The sequence below is a fragment of the Leopardus geoffroyi genome, chromosome A1 (genome assembly GCF_018350155.1).
Source record: "Leopardus geoffroyi isolate Oge1 chromosome A1, O.geoffroyi_Oge1_pat1.0, whole genome shotgun sequence".
In the NCBI taxonomy this organism is placed as follows: domain Eukaryota; kingdom Metazoa; phylum Chordata; class Mammalia; order Carnivora; family Felidae; genus Leopardus; species Leopardus geoffroyi.
Window position 1 is genome coordinate 82213809 of NC_059326.1, and position 23234 is coordinate 82237042.

Consider the following 23234-nt stretch of genomic DNA (forward strand, 5'->3'; position numbering starts at 1 on the left):
GCTTCCTGCTTCCACTGCCACCTAAGAACGGTTTTCACTCCCAGAGATCCAAGACATACAGGCTGATATGCAGGGGATTAGCCAGGACCACATGGTCCTTTTTCAGGCAAGCCCTGCCTTGCCAAGGTGGCCTCACCTCCAGCCGGACGTGTGCAAGATTCAGGAGAATGCCCCCGGCAACAGACGCAGAAGTGTGACTGCATGGGCAACAGCCTCCATGAACACAATACCTCTCCTCTGCTCAGCCTGCTTCCGGCCATCTCTGCTCTCCTGCCCTCTACCCCAGAGAAATGCTGAGCTCTGTTTGCAGGATGCTTGTGTGGTGCATGTTCACGACACAGCTGAGCTGGGCTCCCGCCCTCCCTGCAGGGACACGCCACCTGGTGCCCAGGCCATGAGCACTGGCCATCGATTGGTTCCCAGCTCATTCCTACCCCAGGGCCTTTGCACAAGCTGTTCCCTCTGCTTTGCACAGTCTGCCCTCCTGAGGTCACTATGCAAGCTCACGACCCACCGTGCCCCAGTGTACCGCCTGGGGTCTCCATCCCTCTAGCAGTCGTCACTGCCTAAGACTCCAGCGCAGTTTCAAGCACACTCATTTGTCTGCCTGCATGTGGGCAGGACACCCATCTGTTCTGCACCCCCCTGGGGCTTGCAGCGAGGTCTGGCTCACCCTGCCATTGTTGCCGGGGGTGAGGGATGCAGGCCTGTGCACCTCGAGTGTCACCTGGCAGCTCAGCTCCTGGCTGTGCTCTGTCCCAGCCGCACACTGAGCCTTCCCGCCTGCGACAGCTGCACTCCTGATGAGCTCCTATGCATCCTTCACGACCCATTTCAGGTGCCCTCCTCAGTGGAGGCTTTCTCAGTGGCCTGACTGTGCTGCCCCCACTGGTCCTGTGGATGCCCCTCTTTCACTCGAGGGGTACCTGCATGGCCCTCTGTGCCCCAGAAGTCACTGAATTGGAATGGCCAGTGGTGTGAACTCTCCCGCGGGCCTGGGCATGTGCTCTTGTGGAGGCAAGGTCTCTCACTGGGGCCTTCGATGACTGCCTGACCCTGGACTTGCAGGCAGGCCCAGCACGTCCTTCTTTGGCCCCACACGCCTGGCCTGAAATAGCATGTGGATGGACGGTCCCCACGCTGCGAGGACAGTTGTGGCTGAAACAGCATGTGGATGGATGGTCTCCGTGCTGCAGCGAGGACAGTTGTGGGAGCACCAAACACCAGCAGTTTGCTCCTCAAAGCCAAGCGTGTTTCCGTCTTGTCAGTGTTTTCCAAAGGCAGTCTGGGGTCTGGGCTGCTGCCCCTGCCTGTGGGTGCGGGCGGACGTCCCCGAGCCCATCCCTGGGCAGGACCAAAACACCTCTCTCCAGGGCCAGTGTAAACATCGCGGCCAAAATAAACTCTCCTGACGGTTCCGTTGGCACCTCTGGCGACCGAGAGGTCACCTGGAAATACAAGGACACTGGAGGGTCAGCATGCAGGACAGTCCCCTGGCTGAGACCCTCCACCCCACCTGACCTCAAAAGGCCGGCAGCGGCTGGTCCCTTGGGGCTCCCAGGGGTGCCTGCCTGGCCCTCACCGTCGACTTTATCAGCAGGCACTGGTCTGCCCTGGGCTGACCTGTGCCCCCTCTGTGTTCGTCAGCGTGTCCTGGGGCAGCAAGGGGACGTCCCTAGGGCCCCGTGTCCTCTTCTGAGACATGGGGTCTCCTGGCGCGGTTGGGAAGACAGCCTGGTCCCCTGGCAGCCACCCCTCCCCACCCCTCCCACACTTCTCATTGCAGTGCTCAGAGGTTTATACCCAGAGTGCAGAGCCCCCATGGCAGCCAGGTCCGTGAGCCACGTCCCAGGCCCCCTGTTCCTCTGTGACCTGCACTCACCCTTTCCTGCCCCTTGGAGAGTGAGCCTGGGGCCTGACCCCTCCTGCTGCCCCTACAGAGGCACTCCCTGTGGGCACTTGGTGGCCACCTCACCCAGCAGGCCACTTCTGCTGCCTGGAGCCTGCAGTCTGGCTGACTCAGGCCCTGGGGCTGACGCAGGCAGGCAGGCGCCCCTCCCCTCACACCAGGGCGCAGCCACGCTGGGAGCATCTGTGCTCTGTCCTCACTGAGAGACACTGGGCCCATGTGGCCCAATATTAATGGCAGCGATTGGCCCAGTTGGTGCGGCTGGGTGAGAGAGATCTTTGGGCTATATTGTGGCTTTTTGCCTATTTTAATGTTCTTGAAAACAAGCTATCAGAATGGGGCAGGATGGATGCAGGGCCAAGAGCCCGCAGGTGGGCTCTGGGCCCTGAAGGCACCAGTGCCCACAGGCCTGGAGGTCTCCCTGATGTCTGTGTCCCCATGACCTCCTTGGAAATAAGGGGTATTTCCAGTTCCCTCTGTGGACACCTGTTTCCTGTGCTGTCTGGTCCAGGTGCCTGTGGGCCCAGGGCTGGGGGCAAGTCTGGCTGAACTGGGGAGGCTGGCGGGCGGCTCACAAGCAGGAGCTGGGCCGTCAGGCAGGCTGGGTTCGAATTCTCCATTCATGAGGGGCTCTGACCACCCTTGCACAATAGGCCGGGGTAGCACCAGGCACTGCCTCTCTGACCTGGGGGACCCCCCCAGTGGTGGGGCTGAGGCCCGTGTGCACCCGTGGGTGGCCTTTTGGCCCCTCCGAGTGGACCCTTCTGATCTCATCTCCCCAGCTGTCAGAGGGGCTCCAGTGTCTGCCAGACACACTGCCACCTGCCTTCCAGATACGGAAACATGGGGGACAATGATTCAAGATCCAAACACAAAACTTCTTCACCAAAGAGCCTGGGGACAGGAATTAATCAAATGAGCCTGAAGTCTGGAAATTTGTGAGCAGAACAGAGGATCTGCTCCACCACTGGAGCTTTGGGTGCCTGTCTCCATGGCCTCTGTCCCCTTGGGTGCCTGTCCCCGTGGGCACCTGTCCCCACGGTGCCTGTCTCCATGGGCGTCTGTCCTTATGGATGCCTGTCCCTGCGCCCATGGGTACCTATCCCTGTGGGTGCCTGTCCCATGGCCTCTGTCCCCTTGGGTGCCTGTCCCCGTGGGCACCTGTCCCCACGGGTGCCTGTCTCCGTGGGCATCTGTCCTTATGGACGCCTGTCCTTGCACCCATGGGTGCCTATCCCTGTGGGTGCCTATCCCTGTGGGTGTCTGTCCCCATGGCCTCTGTCCCCTTGGGTGCCCATTCCCACAGGTGCCTGTCCCCGTGGATGCCTGTCCCTGTCCCCATGGACACCTGTCCCCTCAGGCACCTGTCCATGTGGATGCCTGTCCCTGCCCCCCATGGGTGCCTATCCCTGTGGGTGCCTGTCCCCATGGCCTCTGTCCCCTTGGGTGTCTGTTCCCGTGGATGCCTGTCCCTGTCCCGTGGGCACCTGTCCCCTCGGGCACCTGTCCCTGTGGATGCCTGTCCCCGTCCCCCATGGGTGCCTATCCCCATGGGTGCCTGTCTCAGTGGGCACGGGGGCTGCCAGAGCACAAACCCTTCCCTAGTGATGGGGGCTGCTGTCTCAAGCCCGTGGCCTCTGACCCCAGGTCTCCAGGTGCCGCTCCAGCCAGGATGCCATCTACACGAGGACCCACACCTGCAGCGGATGTGCCGAGTCGGGAGCAGTCACTTCAGAAGTGGGAACATGTCACATGTGTTAGGGCTCACGAGCAAGTAGAATATCGCCAGCAGCTGGGAAGGGCGTGTGCGTGCACAGTGCCGAGCGCACCGTGCAGACCCCCGCTTGTACAGCTTCCAGGGGCGCTCGAGGGGCCCGGGGGGCACGACCCTGGCTGGGCACCGGGGCCTCTTGCTCCGCACCCACCAGCACACGTGGCGACAAGTCTCTAAGGCCGTGTGCGTGTTTCCTTTACAATAAACACGAAATCACAGATGCGTTCACCTCGTCACTTGTCACGGTTCTGTTTCTGTCAGCGCTTGTGTTTCTCTACAGCAGGACAGTGAGGTGGAGACAGTCCAGTGCTTCCTGTGACTGTTTATGTTTTATAATCCACCAGTAAGCAGACCCATTCCCTGATTCTCCAGGATAGATTCCTCCTAACGGAGACCAAGGAGCCCTCTTGGGGCCCGGCCATGGCCCTGGCCTGGGACAGCACCCACCTACTTCTGCGGGGCCTGGGCTCCTGCGGCAGTGGGCTGGTCCACGCCCCCACCACCCAGCCGGGGCCGCCCTGTGTCTGGCTCTTCCCGCTGAAAAGCACCAGCAGCAGCAAAGGTTAGTTGTTATTCAGGAAGGCCTCCTTGTGAGCTGCCCGCTGGAGGCTTTCGTGCAGACCTGAGAAGCGAGGGAGTGAGCCCGGGGGCTCCGGGGGCCACCGGCCTGCTCAGAGGCGGCCTTCCGTGGAAACAGCGCTGCCGCCGCGGGGCCGGCCCCAGCCTAGCCGCCAAAGCGCCGTGTTAAACACAAAATACCAACTGCTCTTTTATTCACACCAGATGCTCCTTGGAAAGGACCGTGTCCAAGGTTATTTTTAACCAGAGCGTGCTCTCTTATCCAAGACTCACAGACAGAGACGGCCCCGAGCCCTCAGCAGCGAGTCTGGGGGGCTCCCCTGCCCCCGGAACCTGGCTCAGACCACACAGAAGATGCGGGTGTCACACAAGAGCCCTTTATTTCCTGGTTTTCTGTCACTTGTTCCAGAAGGGTTTGGTTTTAAAGATCTAGTGTGATTAAAAACCGTTGGCCATGCGGCGAAGTGCCGTGCTCTCTCTCGCTGCTTCACAAGGCCCGGTGCCGGCGGCCCTGCCCTCGAGGCGGTGGCCGGGTCACGCGTCCGAGCACAGCTGTCGTGGTTAGTTGTGTGGGTGTGAGTGAGCGAGCAGCGTTAGTTTTGCACAGAGTGAAGCACGCTGATTGTCCCGGAGACTGTTTGTGCCACTGTGTGTGGAGGCTTGTGGGTAGCAGACCCCGCAAGAGGCTCTGGGTCTGGGTTAGGGAAGGACAAACATTCTCGAAGGACAAACAGGGCATTTCATTCGGCAGTTAGGGCTCTGAAATCAGGAGGAAAGAGTTAAGAGTGTGATTATGGCCGATCAGGCGTGTCGCACGCTCAGGAGGGCCGTGGCCAGCACGTGGACCCCGGGGCGCCCAGAGCTGGATGCGGCTCCCTGAAGGGACGTGGCGGGAGAGCTTTACTTCTCCTGAGTGGACAGGCGGTAAAGGGCTTCGCCCAGGCGTGCCAGCTCCTCCTTGTGCTCCAGGTCCTGGTACAGGCCCGTGGGAACCGCGTCCAGGCCGTGCAGCAGCCCGAACAGGCAGCCCGCGATAGTCCCTGTGGCCCCGCTCTCGCCTGGAACGGAAACACAGGTCCTCAGGGGCCCCGGGACCTTGTGCTGCCGGAGCCTGTGGGTCTTTCCTGCGCACTGTCACCCCCAGACCCTCTTGCCAGGGGCCCATCTCAGGGACCTCTCTGGGCAGCTCCCTCCCTCCTCGCACAGCCGGATGCACATGAGCGTGTGCCGATGCCCGTGCTGTCCTGGGGCCTGGGCACTCAGGGACCTCGTCTGTGGCGTCTCTACCGCCTCAGCACCAGGAACTGAGGGGCTCCGATGTCCACGGATACTCTGTGCCCAGCACGGGGTGATGTCTGCCTGGGGTCCCCTTATTTTACATCTGTGGGGGACGGTGGGCACCAGGAGGGAGCAATCCTGCCCGGCCCTGGGACAGTCCCAGCCACCACCCGAGGGCTCGAACCTGGGGCCAGTGATCCAAAGTGCTGCAAAGCTCTCTTTGGCTACAGAGTCCGTGGGACTGTGCACGGCCCATACCAGCAGGACCCAGTGGCCTCGAAGGAGAGGGGGCCCACACCCTGCTCCCCGGATGCCATTTCTCTCAAGCTCAGACTGGCACAGCCACCAGAGGCAGCACCACGCCCAGAGAAGGACCCACATCCTGGGGGGTCAGAATCCGGACATCCTGGGTAGGTGCTTCGGGGTGGGAAGGGGGCGCTGGTCGCACATCAAAGAAAGCAATCTCACCTCCATGACACATGGCCCGCTGGCAGAGCTCTGTCCAGTTGTCCCCAGCTCCTAAAAGAGCGTCGTAGGCAATCATGGGGGCATCATGGCCCCGCCGGCCCCCTCGGCCTTCAGAGCTCCATTTCCGATAAGCCTAGAACAAAGAGCCAGGGGTCAGGGCATATGTGGCCACAGGAAAACCAGTGCTGCTTTGCACTGGAGCCCGTGCTCCCAGAGTTCACCTGTGTTGTAGGCACTGCCCCAGGGCTGGGGGTGATGGTGCACAGGAAAGACCCACTTCTTGAGGCTCCTATGGATGCAGACACTCCACAGAGCAAACCCAGCCCATGTTAGGGTAGCCGAAAAGTCTGTGGGAGAGTCAGCACCCAGCAAGGGACCGAGAGCCAGTACTGAGGCTGTTAGGACACACGCCCCTGGTCTGCGCAGGGCACGGGGCGAGTGGGCGCCAAGGCTGGCTGGCGGTGCAGAATGACACGCTGCAGGTGCGCCACGAGCAGAAAGCCTGTGAGGTGGACGCTGGAAGGTCACCCCCCTGTGCCTTAGCAGCAGACAGACTCAGCGTTGGTTTGGGGACAGCGGCACCTCCCTGTTAAGGATCACACGCTTGGGCCTTCCAGCACCAAGGGGAGGCGAGGGAGATATGTGGAGGTACACAGAGGGGCTGTGGGAAGCACCTGAGGAGGAAGGGTGGGCCCCTGCTCTCCCCCTGCACCTTCCCGACACCTGGAATGCAGACGTGCTGGCTGGAGCCAGAGCAGCCAGCGTGGATTACAAGCTGTGCACTCAGAATGGCAGAGCGGCCACACAGACGTGTCCTCAGCTCTCACTGCAAGCGACTTCCAGCTCAGCTCTGGGCTCCGGGGACATAAGCAAATAAGTTTCTATCATGGCTAAGCCACAGCGACTCGGGGTTTTCTCTTGTGCTACCAAACCCGATGCCAACAACATCAGTCAGCTCTCCCAACAATGACAGTGGTGTGCACGTGTGCACGACCTTACTCATAGGATACAACTTCATGCCCTGGTGCCTAGGAAACAACGAAGTGAAACCGAGTGTCTTCTAGCAATGCCGTGCTTATAATGTGGTAATGAAAACATGAAGTACTCTGTTTCACACATGCTTCCTCCAGGAAGTCTTCCAGGCCCCCTGCTGCTGCCGGGGGAGCCCCCAGCCCAGGCTCTAGAGGTGGCAGAAACAGCCCAGCTGCAGCGGCTTCTCGGTGGGGACCCCGGGCAGCAGGACCCTGCCAGCTGCTGTCCCCACCACTTGGGCACAGCAAGACTTACCTTTTCTCTCTCCTCCGCGTCGTAGCGGTCAGGGAAGGTGGCTTTACTTCCCGTATCTTCGCTGATTTTTCTCTCCTCCAAGTAAAACTGCCATTTTGCCTCAAAGTAAAACCAGTGCTCCTGGTATTCTAAACACAAACAACAGGGTGGGCTGCACACGAGGGCCACCAGCTGGGGCGCGGGGACGGCGGGGCAGGGGTAGAGGCAGGAGGCGGGGGCCGAGCCTGGTGAGGGGGCAGAGGACGGAGGCCGCCTTGGAACAAGAGTGAGGAAGCTGGGAGTGGGGGACAAAGCAACCGAGAAACTTGCTTCGCTGACTTAACAGGGACTATGGTCCTTAGAAGAGCATATTGTCTTGAAAGCTCTGACCCTGTATCTTCTCACCGAAGCGACACAGCCTGCAAAGGGGGTGCGGAGGGCGTCTCCTTCTCGCTGCCTGTCACCTGGCGTGACAGCCCCAGAGGAAGGACTTGCCCACGTCACATGGGGTCTGAGCGGCAGCTCCTCGGACACAGATGTAGGAACGTGCTCTGCGCTCCGAGAACCCGGGAGGCACCGGTGCCTGCTCGGCCCTCCCACCGTGGCGGCCTCCTTCCCAGCCTGGTCCTGAGGGGTGCCCGGTGTGCCCGTGGGAAAGCCCCGGTTCAGGAGGTCTGCTCGTGGGCAGGAGCAGAGGACAGAGCTCCAGGGGACCAGCCGGTGGCTGCAGGCAGGCCCCAGACAGGCCCTGGGACAAGGCTCCCGGTCCTGAGGGAACCTCAGGCCCTTGGAAATGCTGGCCCGACTCTGCTTCACAAAACTAAAAGCAGAGCCTACCTAAGGTTGAGGCAAGATGACAGAAAGTGAGGGAAGCAGCGGGCAGGGACAGGGCTCTGCCAGTGCACCGTGGCCTGTCTCCCAAGCAGGTGGGCCACCAACATTGGAACGAGATGTCCAAGGGTGAAGACAGGGAACTAATTTGCCAGTTGTCCTTACTGCCGATGGACATTGTCACCACTAAGCAGAAGGCCCTGCAGGAATAGAACACTGTTTTCTCTGGACGATTTGGGTTTCTGTTAAAAAGGGCATGTGCGCCTGGGTGGCTCAGTCGGTTAAGCGTCCGACTTCAGCTCAGGTCACGATCTCGCGGTCCGTGAGTTCGAGCCCTGCGTCGGGCTCTGGGCTGATGGCTCAGAGCCTGGAGCCTGCTTTCGATTCTGTGTCCCCCTCTCTCTGTGTCCCTCCCCTGTTCATGCTCTGTCTCTCTGTGTCTCAAAAATAAATAAACGTTAAAAAAAAAAAAAAAAGCGCACGTGTCTGGGGCAGCTGGGCGGCTCAGTCAGTTGAGCATCCGACTCTTGATTTCAGCTCAGGTCATGATCTCGGGGTTTGTGAGTTCAAGCCCCGTGTCAGGCTCTGCACTGACAGTGTGGATCCTGCTTGGGATTCTCTTTCTGTCTCTCTTTGCCCCTCCCCTGCTCTGCCTCTTTCAAAATAAATAAACTTTAAAAGAATCGGCATGTGTCATAGGTCATAAAACTCCAGGTTAAACACATTTAAAGTTAAACAGAAAAAATAAAGTCTCCAATTTTCTGACCAATGCCTGTCCTCCCTGTCCTGTCCGAGGAGCATTCCTGACTCCACGTAAGCACAATCACTGCATGGCCCACAGCAGCCGCGCATCCCCGTCTCTCCTGCGGGAGGAGATGACCCTCACAACCCAGTGACCGCAGGCAGCCCCAACCCCTCCAGAGCCCTGAGGCAGGAGTGACTTAAACCAGTCAAAAATATGGCCAGTGTGGCGCTATGTTCTATAATTAGTTTATAGAGGGACGTGTAAGCTCACTGTGGGCACAAAGCTCTCCACTTCTCACGGGAGCCGGGCCCTGTGGATAAGAGTTTCCCAGCACTATCTCCTTCTAAAGTTGTTCTAGAAGCTTCTTGAGAGGCACTTAGAATGAGTCCCTGCTTGTCAGATGGTGACAGGAAAGTGATTCATTGATTGGTTCCCCATCTCAAGACCGCAGCCTTGGGCTGCCCAGAAAGCCCACGGCCCCATTATCTCACTCACACTCGTCTCCCTCTGCCTGTGACAAACGGCTTTACTCCAGACATGCCCCTGGACTGTCCCTCCTAGGGGTGAAAGAACCTTCTGGAGCTAGCTGCCTGAGGAGGAAGCCACGGGTCTCCCAGTCCCCCACCTGCCTCTCGCATTTGTCCGCTTCGGGCCATGTGGGGGAGGAGCCTGCTGAGAAGCCACCGCTCACCTGGCCACCAGCAACATCGAGGTCCCCTAGGACCTCTGCCGGACCAGCTGATGGACACCTCGCCGGTGGCCAAAGAGGGTGCGAGCCGCTTGATGGGTTTGGGATAACCAGGAACAGACAGACGTTCCTGGATGCAGATGTCCCCAGGGGGCACAGACCCCTGTGTGGCCTTCATGGCAGCTGGCCACAGTGGGGAGCAGTGCAGACCCCGTGTGTCAGGGGAATGGACGACCAAGGACCACCCGGAACAGCGACCCGGCTGCCGTCAGAGAGCGGGAGGGTGGGGTCCCTGCAGAGGCCAGGGCGGGGGAGCAGCACTGGCATTGCGCCAGGTCTCCTGGCCAGGAGGCCCTCTGCCGGGGACGCCTTGGGCCTGCTTTGTGGGTCAGCCTGCTCACATGGGGATGCTCTAGGTTTCACCACGGGACCAACAGACCTCCAGCTCTCTGGGAATAGGGTCTAAGTGAATGACACCAGCCTTTCTGCTGTCAGCTTGGGCGTGATGGGAAGAAATGTCGGGCTCACCTGCCAGGTGCCGGATGGTCTTCTTACAATACTCCTCTGCCAGCGGGACCGTCTGCATCATGTCTCTGCCCCACTGCTCCAGTGGCTTTCCTTGCGCGGCGTAAGACGCAAACAGAGCCGTGCACAGGGACCCGAGGAAGCCTGGAGGGCACAACAAGGGCATGTGGGTGCCAGATGCACCCTTGGCGGGTGCAGTGTCCTGGGCTGGCGCTTCCCGGGCTCTGCCTTCTGTTTCCTGCACACAGGCACATCACACCCCCCTAGCAAGGCTTGTTGTGGGGACAGACGGCTCTTTTTTTTTTTTTTTTTTTTTTTTCAAGCAGGCTTCATGCCCAGTGCACAGCCCAGCACAGGGCTTGAACTCACGACCCTGGGATCATGACCTGAGCTGCCATCAAGAGCCGGACATGCAACCAACTGAGCCCCCCAGGCGCCCCGGGGACAGATGGTTCTAAGCACAGGGGAGCGACCACCAGGCCAGCCTGAGGCACACAACCACACAAAGACCACGTCCACCCAGGAAGAGGCACGGCCATCTCGAGAGATGCTCTCAGTGGCTTCTGGCCACTGCAAGGCATCACTACGGGTGGAGTGAGTGTCCAGTTCTCAAACCCAGTGTCAAACGAGGGTGTCCCTGGGGGGGGGGGGTGGCACGGCATGGCCCTTGCAACCTCAGGGCCACGCCAGTAACAGTGGACACTGAAAGTGGCCTTGAAAGAGGGGAGCAGCTGTGAGAGAGCAGCTGGCAGCCTCTGGACTTGGGCTGGGGAGGGCGTGCGCCCGCCTTCCACCTACGGGAGTAAGACGTTCAAGCGATTCTTTTTATTTAAAATTAGAAGCTGACTGCCCTTCTAAGTCATGACTCTGAGTCAGGTGCTGGGGCCCCCGCCTGCCCTCCCTGTGTGAGGGACATACGGACACTCTCTCCTCACACACGGCCATCCTGTTACGGGGGGGGGGGGGGGAAGAGAGGCATGACGATTAGGTGTTCCAGCTCACACATTCTGGCTCAGGCCCCCGCCGGGCACGGCACTGGGCGGCAAGCAGTGCCCAACGCGTATGATAGAAATTCGGGTTCCCATGGCTTTGCTCGGAGAGCTGGTGCTTTGCCTTTATTCTGACATGCCTGGCACCAAAACCAGGGAAAGTCTTTCCAAGCTCATCCCCAATCCTGCTTTTAGGGCAAAAACAGCATTTAAGCAGAACCGAAGACTGAAAAGCCCAAGTCCGCCAACAAGTAAGGCAACGGAACAGCGGGTAGGATTTCCGCACAACCCTCTGGGGGAGCTGGGCGCGGGCGCCGCTGGCACGGCCTCACCTGTGGGGTGGTTGTGCGTCATCCTGCCGCACTCGATGCTCACTTCCACAAGGGTCTCCAGGCGCTCCGGCTTCCAGTACCGCATGCCGATGCACATGGCTTTGGTGGCAGCTCCAAACCCTGAGCCTGCAGGGAGCAGAGAACAGCGATCTAATGTTCACAAATGTCCTGAAAATGTACACAATGTCATGCAGTCCCACGTTTATCGCAGCATCATTTAAATGAGTGAAAAACGAGCAGGCGACCCAGATGCCTGACAAAGGAAAACAGATCAAACTGCAAAGCACCCGCACTGGAAAGTTAGTTAGGCACTAACTCAGAATTCTTGACGGCCGTGCGCTGCTGCTGGGAAAGCAGACGAGGTGTCTGTAATCGCACGTGCTCTCTTTTTAGAAACCGTTTCGTGGAATTATAAGGACACGTGATCAACTGCACACATTCCAGGAGTGCAAGGCAGTGAGCGTGAACACATGGTGCGTGCACGAAGCCCTGAGCAGAGATGGTGAGTGTATCCAGCAGTCACTCCAAACGTCTTCTTGTGCCTCCCGGCCTCCCAGCGGCCACTGGCCTGACTCTGCAGGCCAGTTTGCATTTCCCAGAGTTTTATGTAAGTGGAATCATGCGGAATAGACTCGTTTTTACCTGGCTGCCTTCACTCAGGGTAACCCTCTTGAAACTCCTCCGTGTTGGTGCAGCAAGACTTCTGTGTGGAGGGGCCACCGCCAGTCTGGCCACTGACCCGCTGCTGCACACCTGGGTTGTTTCCGGCCGGAGGCTATCACAGACGACGCCATGGACACTCATGACCAAGTCCTTGTTTGGACATATGCTTTCTTGGGCAGACACCTCAGAATGGATCACTTCGCTCACGTTTAAGGAGCTGCCGAACTGACTTTCAAAGTGGTCATCACATTCTGCGTCCCACTGGCGGCCCCTCTGTGTCCCAGGTGGCACTTCACAGTCCCCCTTTCAAATTCAGCCCATGCAGTGCTGTGTCTCGTTGGGGCTTCATTTTCCCAGTGACGGATGGTGTTGAGCAGGTGGTCACAGGCATCTTCCTTGGGGGATTGTTTGTTTAAATAGTTCTCTCGTGTTTGTACTGGTTGTTAGCTTTCTTTTAAGAGTTTTTTACACATTCGGGATACTTATCAGATGTGTACTTTGCAAATATTTTCTCCCACTCTGTAATTCACCGTTTTATTCTTCTTAACGGCCTCCTGGAGAGCAGAGCGGGTTTGGAGAGTGTATGTTCGCTCGGCTCCCTGGAGAGCTGTGTACACTCGGTATGTCTCTTCTTCAAAGGTGTGGTAGGGTCCCCAGGGAGGCCATCTGAACCTGGGCTTTCCTTTGTGTCTTGCTGTTTAGATGCTCTCCTTCCACTGGAGCGACCTTTGGTAGTTTCCGTCCTGCAAGGAATTTGTCCATTTTATCTAAGTTGTGATATCTATTAGAACAAAATTTTTAATATATTCCCTTATTTTCTGTAGAATCTGCAGGAGGTTGCCTGTCTGCTGCTGGTGCTGGTACTTTCCGCTCCTTTGTCCTGATCAGTCTGGCTTCAGCTTCATCAATTTCTTTATCTTCTCAAAGAATCAGCTCTTGGTTTTGTTAATTTTCTTTACTGTTTTCCTGTTTTCTGTGGGATTGACTTCCACTCTGACCTTCATTACTTCCTGTCTTTTGTTTCCCTTGGGTTTAATTTGCCCTTTGTTTTCTAGTTTCCTTAAAAAACATTTTTTTTAATGTTTACTTATATTTGAGAGAGAGACACAGAGTGTGAGCAGGAGAGAGGCAGAGAGAGAGGGAGACACAAAATCCGAAGCAGGCTACAGGCTCTGAGCTGTCAGCACAGAGCCTGATGTGGGGCTCGAACTCACGGGGTGTGAGATCATGACCTGAGCTGAAGTCGGACGCTTAACCGACTGAGCCACCCAGGCGCCCCCGGTTTTCTAGTTTTATTTATTTATTTATTTATTTATTTATTTATTTATTTATTTATTTTAATGTTTTTATTTATTTTTGAGACAGAGAGAGACAGAGCATGAGCAGGGGAGGGGCAGAGAGAGAGGGAGACACAGAATCCGAAGCAGGCTCCAGGCTTTGAGCTGTTAGCACAGAGCCCGACACGGGGCTCGAACTCACGGAGTGGGAGATCATGACCTGAGCTGAAGTTAACCGACTGAGTCACCCAGGCGCCCCCAGTTTTCTAGTTTTTTAATGTGAATATTGAGACCTTAATATGGAAATCTCTGCCCACAACTCTGGGTTTGTCAATTTCTCTTGCTGTTCTACTGGTTTTAGCTTCACATATTGTGAAGGCTTGTTGTCAGTACAGGAATGTTTGGGTTTGGTACGTCTTCCTGATGAATGGATGCATGTGTCATGATGAAATTGCCTTCTTTTCCCCTGGCAACATTCTTTGCTCCAAAACATACTTTTTGTGATGTTAATGGAGTCACGCTGGCTTTCTTCTGACTGGGGTTGGCATGGTGCACCTCTTCTCTCCCTACCTGTGCCTTCATATGTAAAGTGCACGTCCTGTGAACAACCTAGAGTTGGGGCTCGTTTCTTTACCCCATTGGAGTCCTTGCCATCTATTTGGAGTCTTTAGACCATTTACATTTGATGTGATCAGGGTCAAGTCTTTTGTCCTGTTATTTGTCCCCTTTTCTGTCCATTTTGGGTTCAATATTATCCAACAGTGAGGGCAGCTGCCCATCCCATGTGAAGATTTCCACCGTGTGGAAGTTGGAAGGTGGAGGATGGCGCCCACCACCACGAGAAGGAGCCCTCAGACCCTCAGACCTCGGCAGCTGCAACTTCTCCCGTCTGGAATTGCCCGGCGGGGGGTGGGGTGGGGGGGGCACATAACACAGGGACGCAACACGGGGTAGCACTTCCTTCCAGGAAACAAAGCCTTGCAGGAAGACCTGCGTTGGTAGCTTGCTCTGGTCTCCCATGGCAGTGGCCCCTCCTGCAGCCGAGGTGGGGCAGGGATGCTGCACACACCCCCTCGTGCTGTAGGGGAGACGAGAGCCTGCAGCTCTCCTTGTGGGGTGGCTCCCCCTGTGGGGTTGGCTAGGGTCGTGTGGTGCTCATGCTTAAGCACTACAGGGAAGGTCACTGCATGCCTAGAAGACAGGGATGGTTTCTCCTGATGAGGGGGAAGAATCCAAGGCCAAGGGACAGCCTCGCACCTGGTCTCCCCCCGACGGGATGACCCAGCCTGGGGCACTGCTTCCCCAGCAAATATTTCTAAATGATTCCACTTCTCTTTTCTTCGCTTATTAGTTATAACTGTTTTGTTGTATTAGTGGTTGCTCTGGGGTTTTGAGTGTCCGCCTGGGACTTACACTTACCACAGCCCACCTCACACCGCCACCCTTCCCAACCGGCCTCCACAAGGTAGTGTCAGACACCTGCTCATAGCATTTTATAAACCCGCAGTACCTCATCATTTTCAAGTCAATTATCTTTCAAAGAGATTTCAATAGGAAGTTAAAAATTCTTCTGTATTTACCCACATAGTTAGGATTTCCATCCAAGTTCTTTGCACAGACCCGGATTTCTGTTCCATGTTGGTTTCTTGCTGCCTGAGGGACTGACTTTCATTAGCCCTTCTCCATGTGGCTCTCTGGGTGACAAATCCTTTAGCTTTTGTTTGCCTGGAAAGGCTATTTGGCCACTGTTTCTGTAAGAAACTTTTTTGGAGGCGAAGGGTGAAGTAGTTTTTCTTCTGTGCCTCAGTGACACTGCCCACGAGCTCTCCGTGCGTCACTTCTGACAAGAGCACCCTCCTCACTTTGGCAGTCAGCAACAGAACACACGTCTCTGTCCTGATTATTAGTTTTGAGCAATCTGACTGCCAGCTGCCATACTGTAGTTTTCTCCGCGTTTCTTGTGCTTGGAAGTTCCTGACTTTCTTGGATCTGTGGGTTTACAGTTTCATCACATTTGGAGAGATGTGGGCCACTATTTCTTCAAATCTTTTTTTGTTCCCCTGCACGCTGTCAGGGAGCCTGTTACGGGCATGTTAGGATGCAGTAGTCATCCATGGCTCTTTTCATGATTTTGGATTCTTTTTTCTACATGTGTCCCATTCTGGATTGTTCCTATTGTCGTGCCTTCAAACCCATTAAATTTTTCTTCTGGAATGTGCAATGTGCTGTTAATCTCAGCCAACGCATTGAGAAACTCAGGGATCTATCCTCAGTATAAACTCAGGTTAGGGGGTGTCCATCCTCCTTATAAACCCTGGGGGGGTGTCAATCCTCAGTATAAACCCAGACAGGGGGTCCAGGACCCCAGGAGCAGGTGCCCTGGAGGCAGAGACTCTGGCTACGTAAATACATCAGCACATCAAAGCATCCTGGAGATAGACATTTATGCTAGTTGTGTAAGTTTTCCTGATTATTTGGCAAAAAATAGCCACTTAGAGGGAAAGCAGTTGAAAATATTCCTTAAAACGAACCCCAGATTGGTGTCACACCATCAGGGAGGCCGGCGTCCTCTACGTGGAAGCCCCGGCAAGTCCCTCTGTGTCACGCAGACCTGCAGGTTAGTGGGGTGACACGTGGGTTAGTGTCCAGGCCACGCTCCAGCATGCACTTTACAGGGAAAAGACAGCACCCCTGACCCTTCTCGTTGAAAGGCGTGTGCCAGGCGAGGAGATAGTTATCCGGCTTCAGCTGTGAGCAACCTTCCAGGGTAGCTGGATCAGCCCAATGTTCTGGAAGCTTCTCAAGGACTTCCACGTAGCGCCTCACCATCTCTCGGTAAAGGTCATCCAGGCACCAGTAGTCTGGGGAGGAAAAGGCAGGGTTAGACTGAGAAGGCAGGAGGGCTACTTGGTCAGCCCCCAACCCAGCAGGGACAACAGAGATGCAGGCGGTGGAGGAGAGGGGGCTCACAATCCCCCACAGCCTCATGGAGTCCCCCACAGGCTCCCACAGTTTCCCAGAGTCCCCCACAGGCTCCCACAGTCCCCCACATTATCCCACAGGCTCCCACAGGCCCCCATAGTCCCCCACAGTCTCCCAGAGATCCCCACTGTCTCTCAGAGTCTCCCACAGGCTCTCACAGTCCCCCACAGGCTCCCACAGTGCCCCACCATCTCCCAGAGTCCCCCACAGGCTCCCACAGTCTCCCACAGGCTCCCACAGTCTCCCAGAGTCCCCCACAGGCTCCCACAGCCCCTCATAGTCCCCCACAGTCTCTCAGAGTCTCCCACAGACTCCCACAGCCCCTCACAGTCCCCCACAGTCTCCCAGAGTCCCCCACAGGCTCCCAAAGTCCCCCACAGGCTCCCACAGCCCCTCACAGTCCCCCACAGTCTCCCAGAGTCCCCTACATTCTCCCAGAGTCTCCCAGAATTCTCCAGAGGCTCCCACAGCCCCTCACAGGCTCTCGGAGTCCCCCACAGTCTCCCAGAGTCTCCCACAGTCTCTCAGAGTCCCCCACAGGTTCCCACAGTCCCCCACAGGCTCCCACAGTCCCCTGCCATCTCCCAGAGTCCCCCCACAGGCTCCCACAGTCCCCCACATTATCCCACAGGCTCCCAGAGTCTCCCACCATCTTCCAGAGTCCCCCACAGGCTCCCACTGTCTCCCACAGCCCCCCACAGTCCCCCACATTATCTCACAGGCTCCCATAGTCCCCCACATTATCCCACAGGCTCCCACAGGCTCCCATAGTCCCCCACAGGCTCCCAGAGTCCCCCACCATCTCCCAGAGTCCCACACAGGCTCCTACAGTCCCCCACAGGCTCCCACAGTCCCCCAGAGTCCCCCACAGACTCCTACAGTCCCCCATAGGCTCCCACAGTCCCCCACAGGCTCCCACAGTCCCCCACAGGCTCCCAGAGTCTCCCACAGTCCCCCACAGGATCCCACAGTCCCCCATAGACTCCCAGAGTCCCCCACAGGCTCCCAAAGTCCCCCACATTATTCCAGAGTCTCCCACAGTCTCCCAGAGTCCCCCACAGGCTGCCACAGTCCCCCATAGTCTCCCACAGTCCCCCACAGTCCCCAATAGTCTCCCACAGGCTCCCACAGTCCCCTACAGTCTCCTACAGGCTCCCATAGTCCCCTACAATCTCACAGAGTCCCCCACAGTCTGCCACAGTCTCCCACAGCCCCCCAAAGTCTCCCAGAGTCTCCCAGAGTCCCCTATAGGCTCCCAGAGTTCCCCACAGGCTCCCACAGTCCCCCACAGTCCGTCACAGGCTCTCACAGTCCCCCACAGTCTCCCAGGTCCCCCACAGTCTTACAGAGTCCCCCAAAGTCCCCACATTCCCCCACAGTCTCCCACGGTCCCCCCATAGTCTCACAGAGTCCCCCACAGTCTCCCAGGTCCCCCACAGCCTCCCCACAATCCTGGCTCCTAGACCAGTGCAGCGTGCATACAATTCACTCTAGATTTTATTCAGAAGTCAGACATTAATTAGAGTTGGTGTATGTGCCTCATACTCTGGTTGCACAGGACAATCTAGAAAAACCCATGTCCATGGGTTCTGTCCATGAGACGACAAGCTGGCCTGAAATCTGCCTGGTCCTCGGGCTGCTGGAGACCCACGCCTCCACGCGGCTGAGCCCCTCCCATTTCCACCCCCTCTCTCGCTCCTGGAAACCCCTTGCGCTGCCCCACCAGGCACTGATTGGTCCAAACCACACTGTGTGTGACAGCGTTTGGGGACAAGCATGTCTCAAGCCCCTTGAGGATCACAGGCATGGAGGGCAGAGGAGCTGACGCACTGGCCACCTGCAGTCTGGGGTGCTGCCCCCGATACCGTCAGGCTCTTATCTGTCACGGTGGGTTTTACAGGGAAGGCTCCGGGGGTTAGGTTATGCAACTTGCCCAAGGCCGGAGATGGTAAACAGAGTCCGATGGTAGGCCTGAGCATTTCTATCATTAAAGTAATGCACAGCAAGAGCTAGAGGACACCTAACTCCAAATTTGGGGTCCAATCTGCCTCGTTCCATCAGAGAGCAGGGCTGGTGGCGACAGGGTCACTGTGCCAGGCCAGCTGGGCAGATACTGGGCGTTTCCAGTGTGCCTTTTTTGTTTTAGTGAGAGCGCATGAGCAGGGCAGACAGAGAGGAAGACACAGATCTGAAACAGGTTCCATGATCAGCGCAGAGCCCAACACAGGGCTCAAAACCAAGACCCTGAGATCATGACCTGAGCTGAAATCAGTCTACCAACTGAACCACCCAGGCGCCCCACGATGTGACTCTTAACAGCCACCAACAGACTAATTCTGTACCCAATCTGCATTTCAGGCCTCAGGAGCTGGGACTGCCCCTGACTGCTCGGGGCACATACCCCAACTCTGGGGGCTCTGGAGGAGGGGAGAAAGCCGGGAGGGGGCAGGGAGACCCCCTCTCAGGCCACCGGAGCTATGAGCAGGCAGTAGAGGGGTCTTCTCATTAGGCGCCCAGGGTCAGGGTCCCACTGTGGAGGCGAGGGAGGTGCATTTGCCAAGTCTCTGCATCATCTGGGACGAAGGCCTCCGTCCCTGCAGCTGTTAGGGCAGGTGGGCCCTCATGCCCTGGAGGGTGGACTTGGTCCTCAGTCCTTCTGTCCCTGCTTCTATGCCCCGCATGGTTGGGTTCTGAGCAGAGGCAGAGAGTGCGTGGCCAGACCCGAGCGCAGGAGGCATGGGCTCTGCAAGGTGCAGGGCCCGTGAGCCACTGGGATCCACTCAGCCCTGGGGCGCCAGCAGCACCCGTTACAAAACCTTCTTGACTCAGTCCACGGTTAGTGAGCCTGGCCTTTCCAGACCCTCTCAAATAATTCATTTTATTCTGGAATCACATCCTTCTAAAGGGGGAAAAAACTCCTTAAAAACAAAATGTCAACATTCTTCTGTGGGTGTCCAGTTCGAATTTAAACGAGAAGCAGACTTTGCAAAGCTGCAGGGGCCAAGGAGCCTCTTGCCAAGGTTTCTCTGCTTGAAGACACGGCTCATCAGCTCATTCTTCTCTGCCCTCACCACCCAGTCTCCTAAGAGACAGATCTGCTCACGAAAACCCTGTGTGTCTCCCAACCAATGTCACCATAAAGAAACGGCAGCATAGCAAGATCGAGTAGCTTTGTAGTAAAAAGTCAACTTTCCAAAATGCTGTTACCGCCAGCGAGCCAGTGATGGAGGAAGGGGGAGAGGTGAGTCTGGACAGGCCTGGTCTGCTCACGCGTGGGCTGGGCCCTGCATTCCCCTGTGGGTTATGGACCGTGGCATCTGCCACTGCCCCGATGGGCTAATGCCCCCCTCCCTCCAGTGCCGCCGCAGAGACAGGCTACCCTGCCTGGTCCTCGGAGCAGGACATTTAGAAAGACAGACATTAACTATGGTGTCATGAGCCATCTTCCCTTAATAATTTATTAAGTGCAGGGGTGCCTGGGGCGGGGAGGCTCGGTCGATCTCAGCTCCTGATCTCAGCTCAGGTCCCGATCTCACAGTTTGTGGGTTCAAGACCCGCATCTGGCTCTGCGTCGATAGTGTGGAACTTGCTTGGGATTCTCTCTCTCCCTCTACTCCTCCCCCACTCGCACTCGCTCTGTCTCTCTCTCAAAATGAATCAAGAAACTTAAAAAAATAATTTACTAAGTGCCCATGCCGCCCCACTTGATCTCACTTAACCCTATGATGAAGGCGTCATCATCCTTAAGTACAGTGCAGGAGGGAAAGCAAGGTCAGCCGTTTTCGGGCCAGTGAGCTGTGGAGAACCAGGACTGCCAGGCTCTGGGGCCCCTGTGGCTGAGCCCCCTTCTCATCCTCGGGTGACGGGCACAGGGCCACACATGCAGGGGAGCCTCTGGTAGGTGTGCCCAGCGAGCTCATTGGGCAAGCTGCACAAACTGGATTGTCCCCCGCCCTGTGTGGTATTGGACACTGCTTCCTAAGCCAGTATCTGATCTCATTCCCAAAAGTAGGACATCCCACAGGCTGTCCCTGTCCTCGCATCACACTCACACTAGCACAACTGCATAGCCACACGGTTGGTTGGCCTACGGCACCCAATAATGGGACTTCCTTGGAAATGCCACGCCGAAGTTTCACTTTGAGAAAGTCTACGTCCTTGGAAAGCGTGTTGGAGAACCACCGTCCACTGGGACCCCCGAAATAGTTGTGTGGCCAGCAACTGCGGGTGGCTGGGGCAGGGCTTAAGAACTTACATGTTGGAACCCAGTTATCTGGGTTCCAGTCCCTGCTCAGACTCTCGCTTGGCTATGTGGCATTGGACAAGTTACTTAACCTCTCTGTGTGTCTGTTCCTTTGTCTGTAAAACTGTAATAATGGTGTCAGCCGTCAGGGTATGCAAGGGCCAGGGGATGGTACACGTAGATTCAGAACAGCGCCTGGCCCCTGAGTGGCACCACATCAGGGCTGTAGCCATCACCATTAATGCAGCTCAGAGGCCCCTTCTCTAGGCTACAATTTGCTATTTAGAGAAAAAAACTGGGCTGTTTGACAGCTAAATTTAAATAAAATTTCAACTTGTATTTTTAGTGACTTGAAAAACTATGCCTGCTTGTGCTTCTGGAGGCTAAAGTTAGGGACATCTTCACGAACGTCCCCTTGTGGATTGCGGACCAGAGGGTGCTGTGTACCAGCACCCCACTTCCCACAGCCAGAGGCGCAGGGTCCCCTCCTTGGAAACAATGCCCCAAACACTCTCCGTGCTCCCATGTGAGGTGCTCCCACAGGCAGTGCCCCCCACATGCACATTTCGCACTGGGGTAGATGATGTCCTATGTCTGTCAGGAGGGCTCAATCTAATCTCAGAGAGCATGACACGGTCAGGATTGCGTGACCCTGCTGGCGTCTGTCCTGGGCGCCTACACAGGCAGACAAAGGCCGTGGATCCTGCCATTCACAAAAGAGACGAGGGCAAGGAGAGGACACGTGGATGGCATCAGACACACGTGGAAGGAGCGGGTGTGAGAGTGAAGGCCCACTGCGCGCAGCTTCGGGAAGCCAGCAGATTCTGCGTCCAGAGACAGGCCCTCGTGGGGGCGGCATCGCTGCTCTGGCTGCCAGGATGCGATTTCACACTGCTGGGTCTGCCTGGGAGCCCGGGAAACTGGGGATATTTGGACTCAAAGACACTTCGCCGCCTCACGCGCTGGGCGCTATCTTATCTGTGTCCTCACCCTCGCCAGAGCTATTTTGGAACGGGCTGCGGCGAGGACGGCATTCCTGCGGAATGAGCACAGAGCTAAGCTGAGAGAGCCCACGGCCGACTCGGACGGGCACAAGGGCCCAGACACGAGGCCTCGTCTACCCAGCCGTGGCCCCAGACTTTCATTTGGCAACGGCACACTAAAAACACCTACAGGTTTTCAGAGAGCGTGTACCTTGTAGGAAAGCTGTGCTACACGTATGTACACCCACGGCTTCTCTGAGAATCAGCTGGCACGTGAAGGATGGTCCTAGAAGCCCCCCGCCCCCACCCAGCCAATGCCACAGCATCGTCTCAAGACACATTCATGTGTACACACACATCTGAATCTTACTTTGGTAGATGGCATTCTGCCTGAGCTCATTGGGATTTAGAAGTAATCCTCAAACAATATTATCTTAATGGATCCAAAGGGCTTATTATTTTATGTTCTTTTGAAATAAAATCAGACGTCTTAATATCTGCAGTGAAAAGTTGAACCCTCACCCCAAACCACCAAGAGCAGATTTAACTGGTTTTAACCCTAGAGACACCAGGCTCAGCCTAGCAGACGTTTTACAAACACAAATGAACAGTCACTATTCAGAGTAAAATAACCCAGACAGACCGTGAGAAGCGCCGTCTGACCAGGGAGGGGACGCTGCTGGGTGTGAAACCCCCTTCCTGAGGTGGCATGGGGGACAGGGCTGGGGGCTCACCCGCGGTGCGGGGCTCTGGGGACCGGGAGGGGGGGTGAGAGGGGCAGGGTGGCAGGCTTACCTGTGGTCAGGGCCGCGGCCGTCGTCAGGTGCATGATGGTGTTGTCACTCACCGGCCACCTCTCCCGGGACGGCACCAGCTGGTCCTGGTCCCCGCTCGCCCGCGGCTCCTCCTGGACCTTCCTTCCGGAAGCGCTGCTGTCCTTGCGGGCGTTTCTGTGCCCGAGAGCGTCCCCCACCGCCCCCAGCAGCATGGCAGCCTTGAACTTCTCCATCTCGGGGTAGCGCCCAGCCCCTGGGCCCCGCGGAGCCGCCCTCCGTGCGCCCCGCGGACTCCGCGCCGACCCTGGCTGCTGGCAGGAGCTCCCCGAGCCGAGCCGGGCGCGCCCGTGTCTCCGCAGGCGGCGCCCTCCCCTCCGCCCCCCTGTGCCCCGCCAGGAGCCACGTGGACGGCGATACCGGCTCCTCACCCAGGGAGCCCGCGGCCTGAGTCAGCGTCCACAACAGCTGCGGACGCCTCCCCGCGGGGCGGCGACCTCTAAGTCTGAGCCCTTGGCTGTTCTGGAAGGCGCGCGCCTTTCTACCGCTCCTGCGCGGGTTCCAAGGCGCTCCGCCTGGCGGGGAGGGGGCGGGGAACCCTCGCTTCAGACGAGCGCACAGCACGGTGGTCCCGGGGTCCCCTGGTCTCGTCTGCCGTGCCCCCACCCACACCCAGGCCGCGCTCCTGCACCCTCTGCCCCGACAGCTCTTTTTCTCGTTTCAAGTCGACAGAATCCTGTAGCCTGTGAGGCCTTCCCATCTGGCTTCCCTCACTCAGCATAGCGTGCAGTTTCACCCATTACTGCACGGTTTTAGTTTTTGGGAAACGTTTTGATGCCTGAACGTGTTTGGTAGAGAACTCAGAAAATGCACGGTGCACGGGAGAGAAGCCCCTCTAGCCTCAACGAGGCATGTCACGGACCCCTCTC

General features: G+C 57.2%; 1 protein-coding gene and 1 long non-coding RNA gene across 4 annotated transcripts; one reads left to right on the forward strand and one right to left on the reverse strand.

Annotated features, from left to right (window-relative positions):
* Positions 1-303: 303 nt before the first annotated feature.
* LOC123600435 (protein ADP-ribosylarginine hydrolase-like protein 1) lies at positions 304-22963 on the reverse strand. Of its 3 annotated transcripts, XM_045482505.1 has the most exons (8): positions 22328-22935; positions 16021-16185; positions 11385-11510; positions 10067-10207; positions 7296-7423; positions 6009-6141; positions 5167-5320; positions 1430-1448 (listed from the first exon to the last, which is right to left on the reverse strand). In XM_045482505.1, exons 1-8 carry the CDS (start codon positions 22539-22541, stop codon positions 1445-1447), a joined length of 1065 nt encoding a protein of 354 aa, XP_045338461.1. In that variant the 5' UTR covers positions 22542-22935; the 3' UTR covers positions 1430-1444. The 3 variants fall into 3 exon arrangements, with proteins under 3 accessions (XP_045338449.1, XP_045338461.1, XP_045338454.1); XM_045482493.1 differs by lacking the exon at positions 5167-5320 and having other exon boundaries at positions 304-1448; positions 22328-22963; XM_045482498.1 differs by lacking the exon at positions 1430-1448 and having other exon boundaries at positions 4618-5320; positions 22328-22841.
* LOC123600459 lies at positions 3413-4434 on the forward strand. Its single transcript, XR_006713652.1, has 2 exons — positions 3413-3683; positions 4056-4434. It is a non-coding gene; the product is annotated as an uncharacterized LOC123600459 (long non-coding RNA).
* Positions 22964-23234: the final 271 nt, after the last annotated feature.

What these genes read in the sequence shown, in the direction of transcription:
- LOC123600435 (XM_045482493.1), bottom strand. Translation starts at nt 22,541, where the DNA reads ATGGAGAAGTTCAAGGCTGCCATGCTGCTGGGGGCGGTGGGGGACGCT. An exon ending in GGCCGCGGCCCTGACCACAG is followed by an intron (nt 16,186 to 22,327) that starts GTAAGCCTGCCA and finishes TTTCCTCCCCAG; the next exon opens with ACTACTGGTGCCTGGATGAC. An exon ending in GACGCACAACCACCCCACAG is followed by an intron (nt 10,208 to 11,384) that starts GTGAGGCCGTGC and finishes TGTGCCCTCCAG; the next exon opens with GCTTCCTCGGGTCCCTGTGC.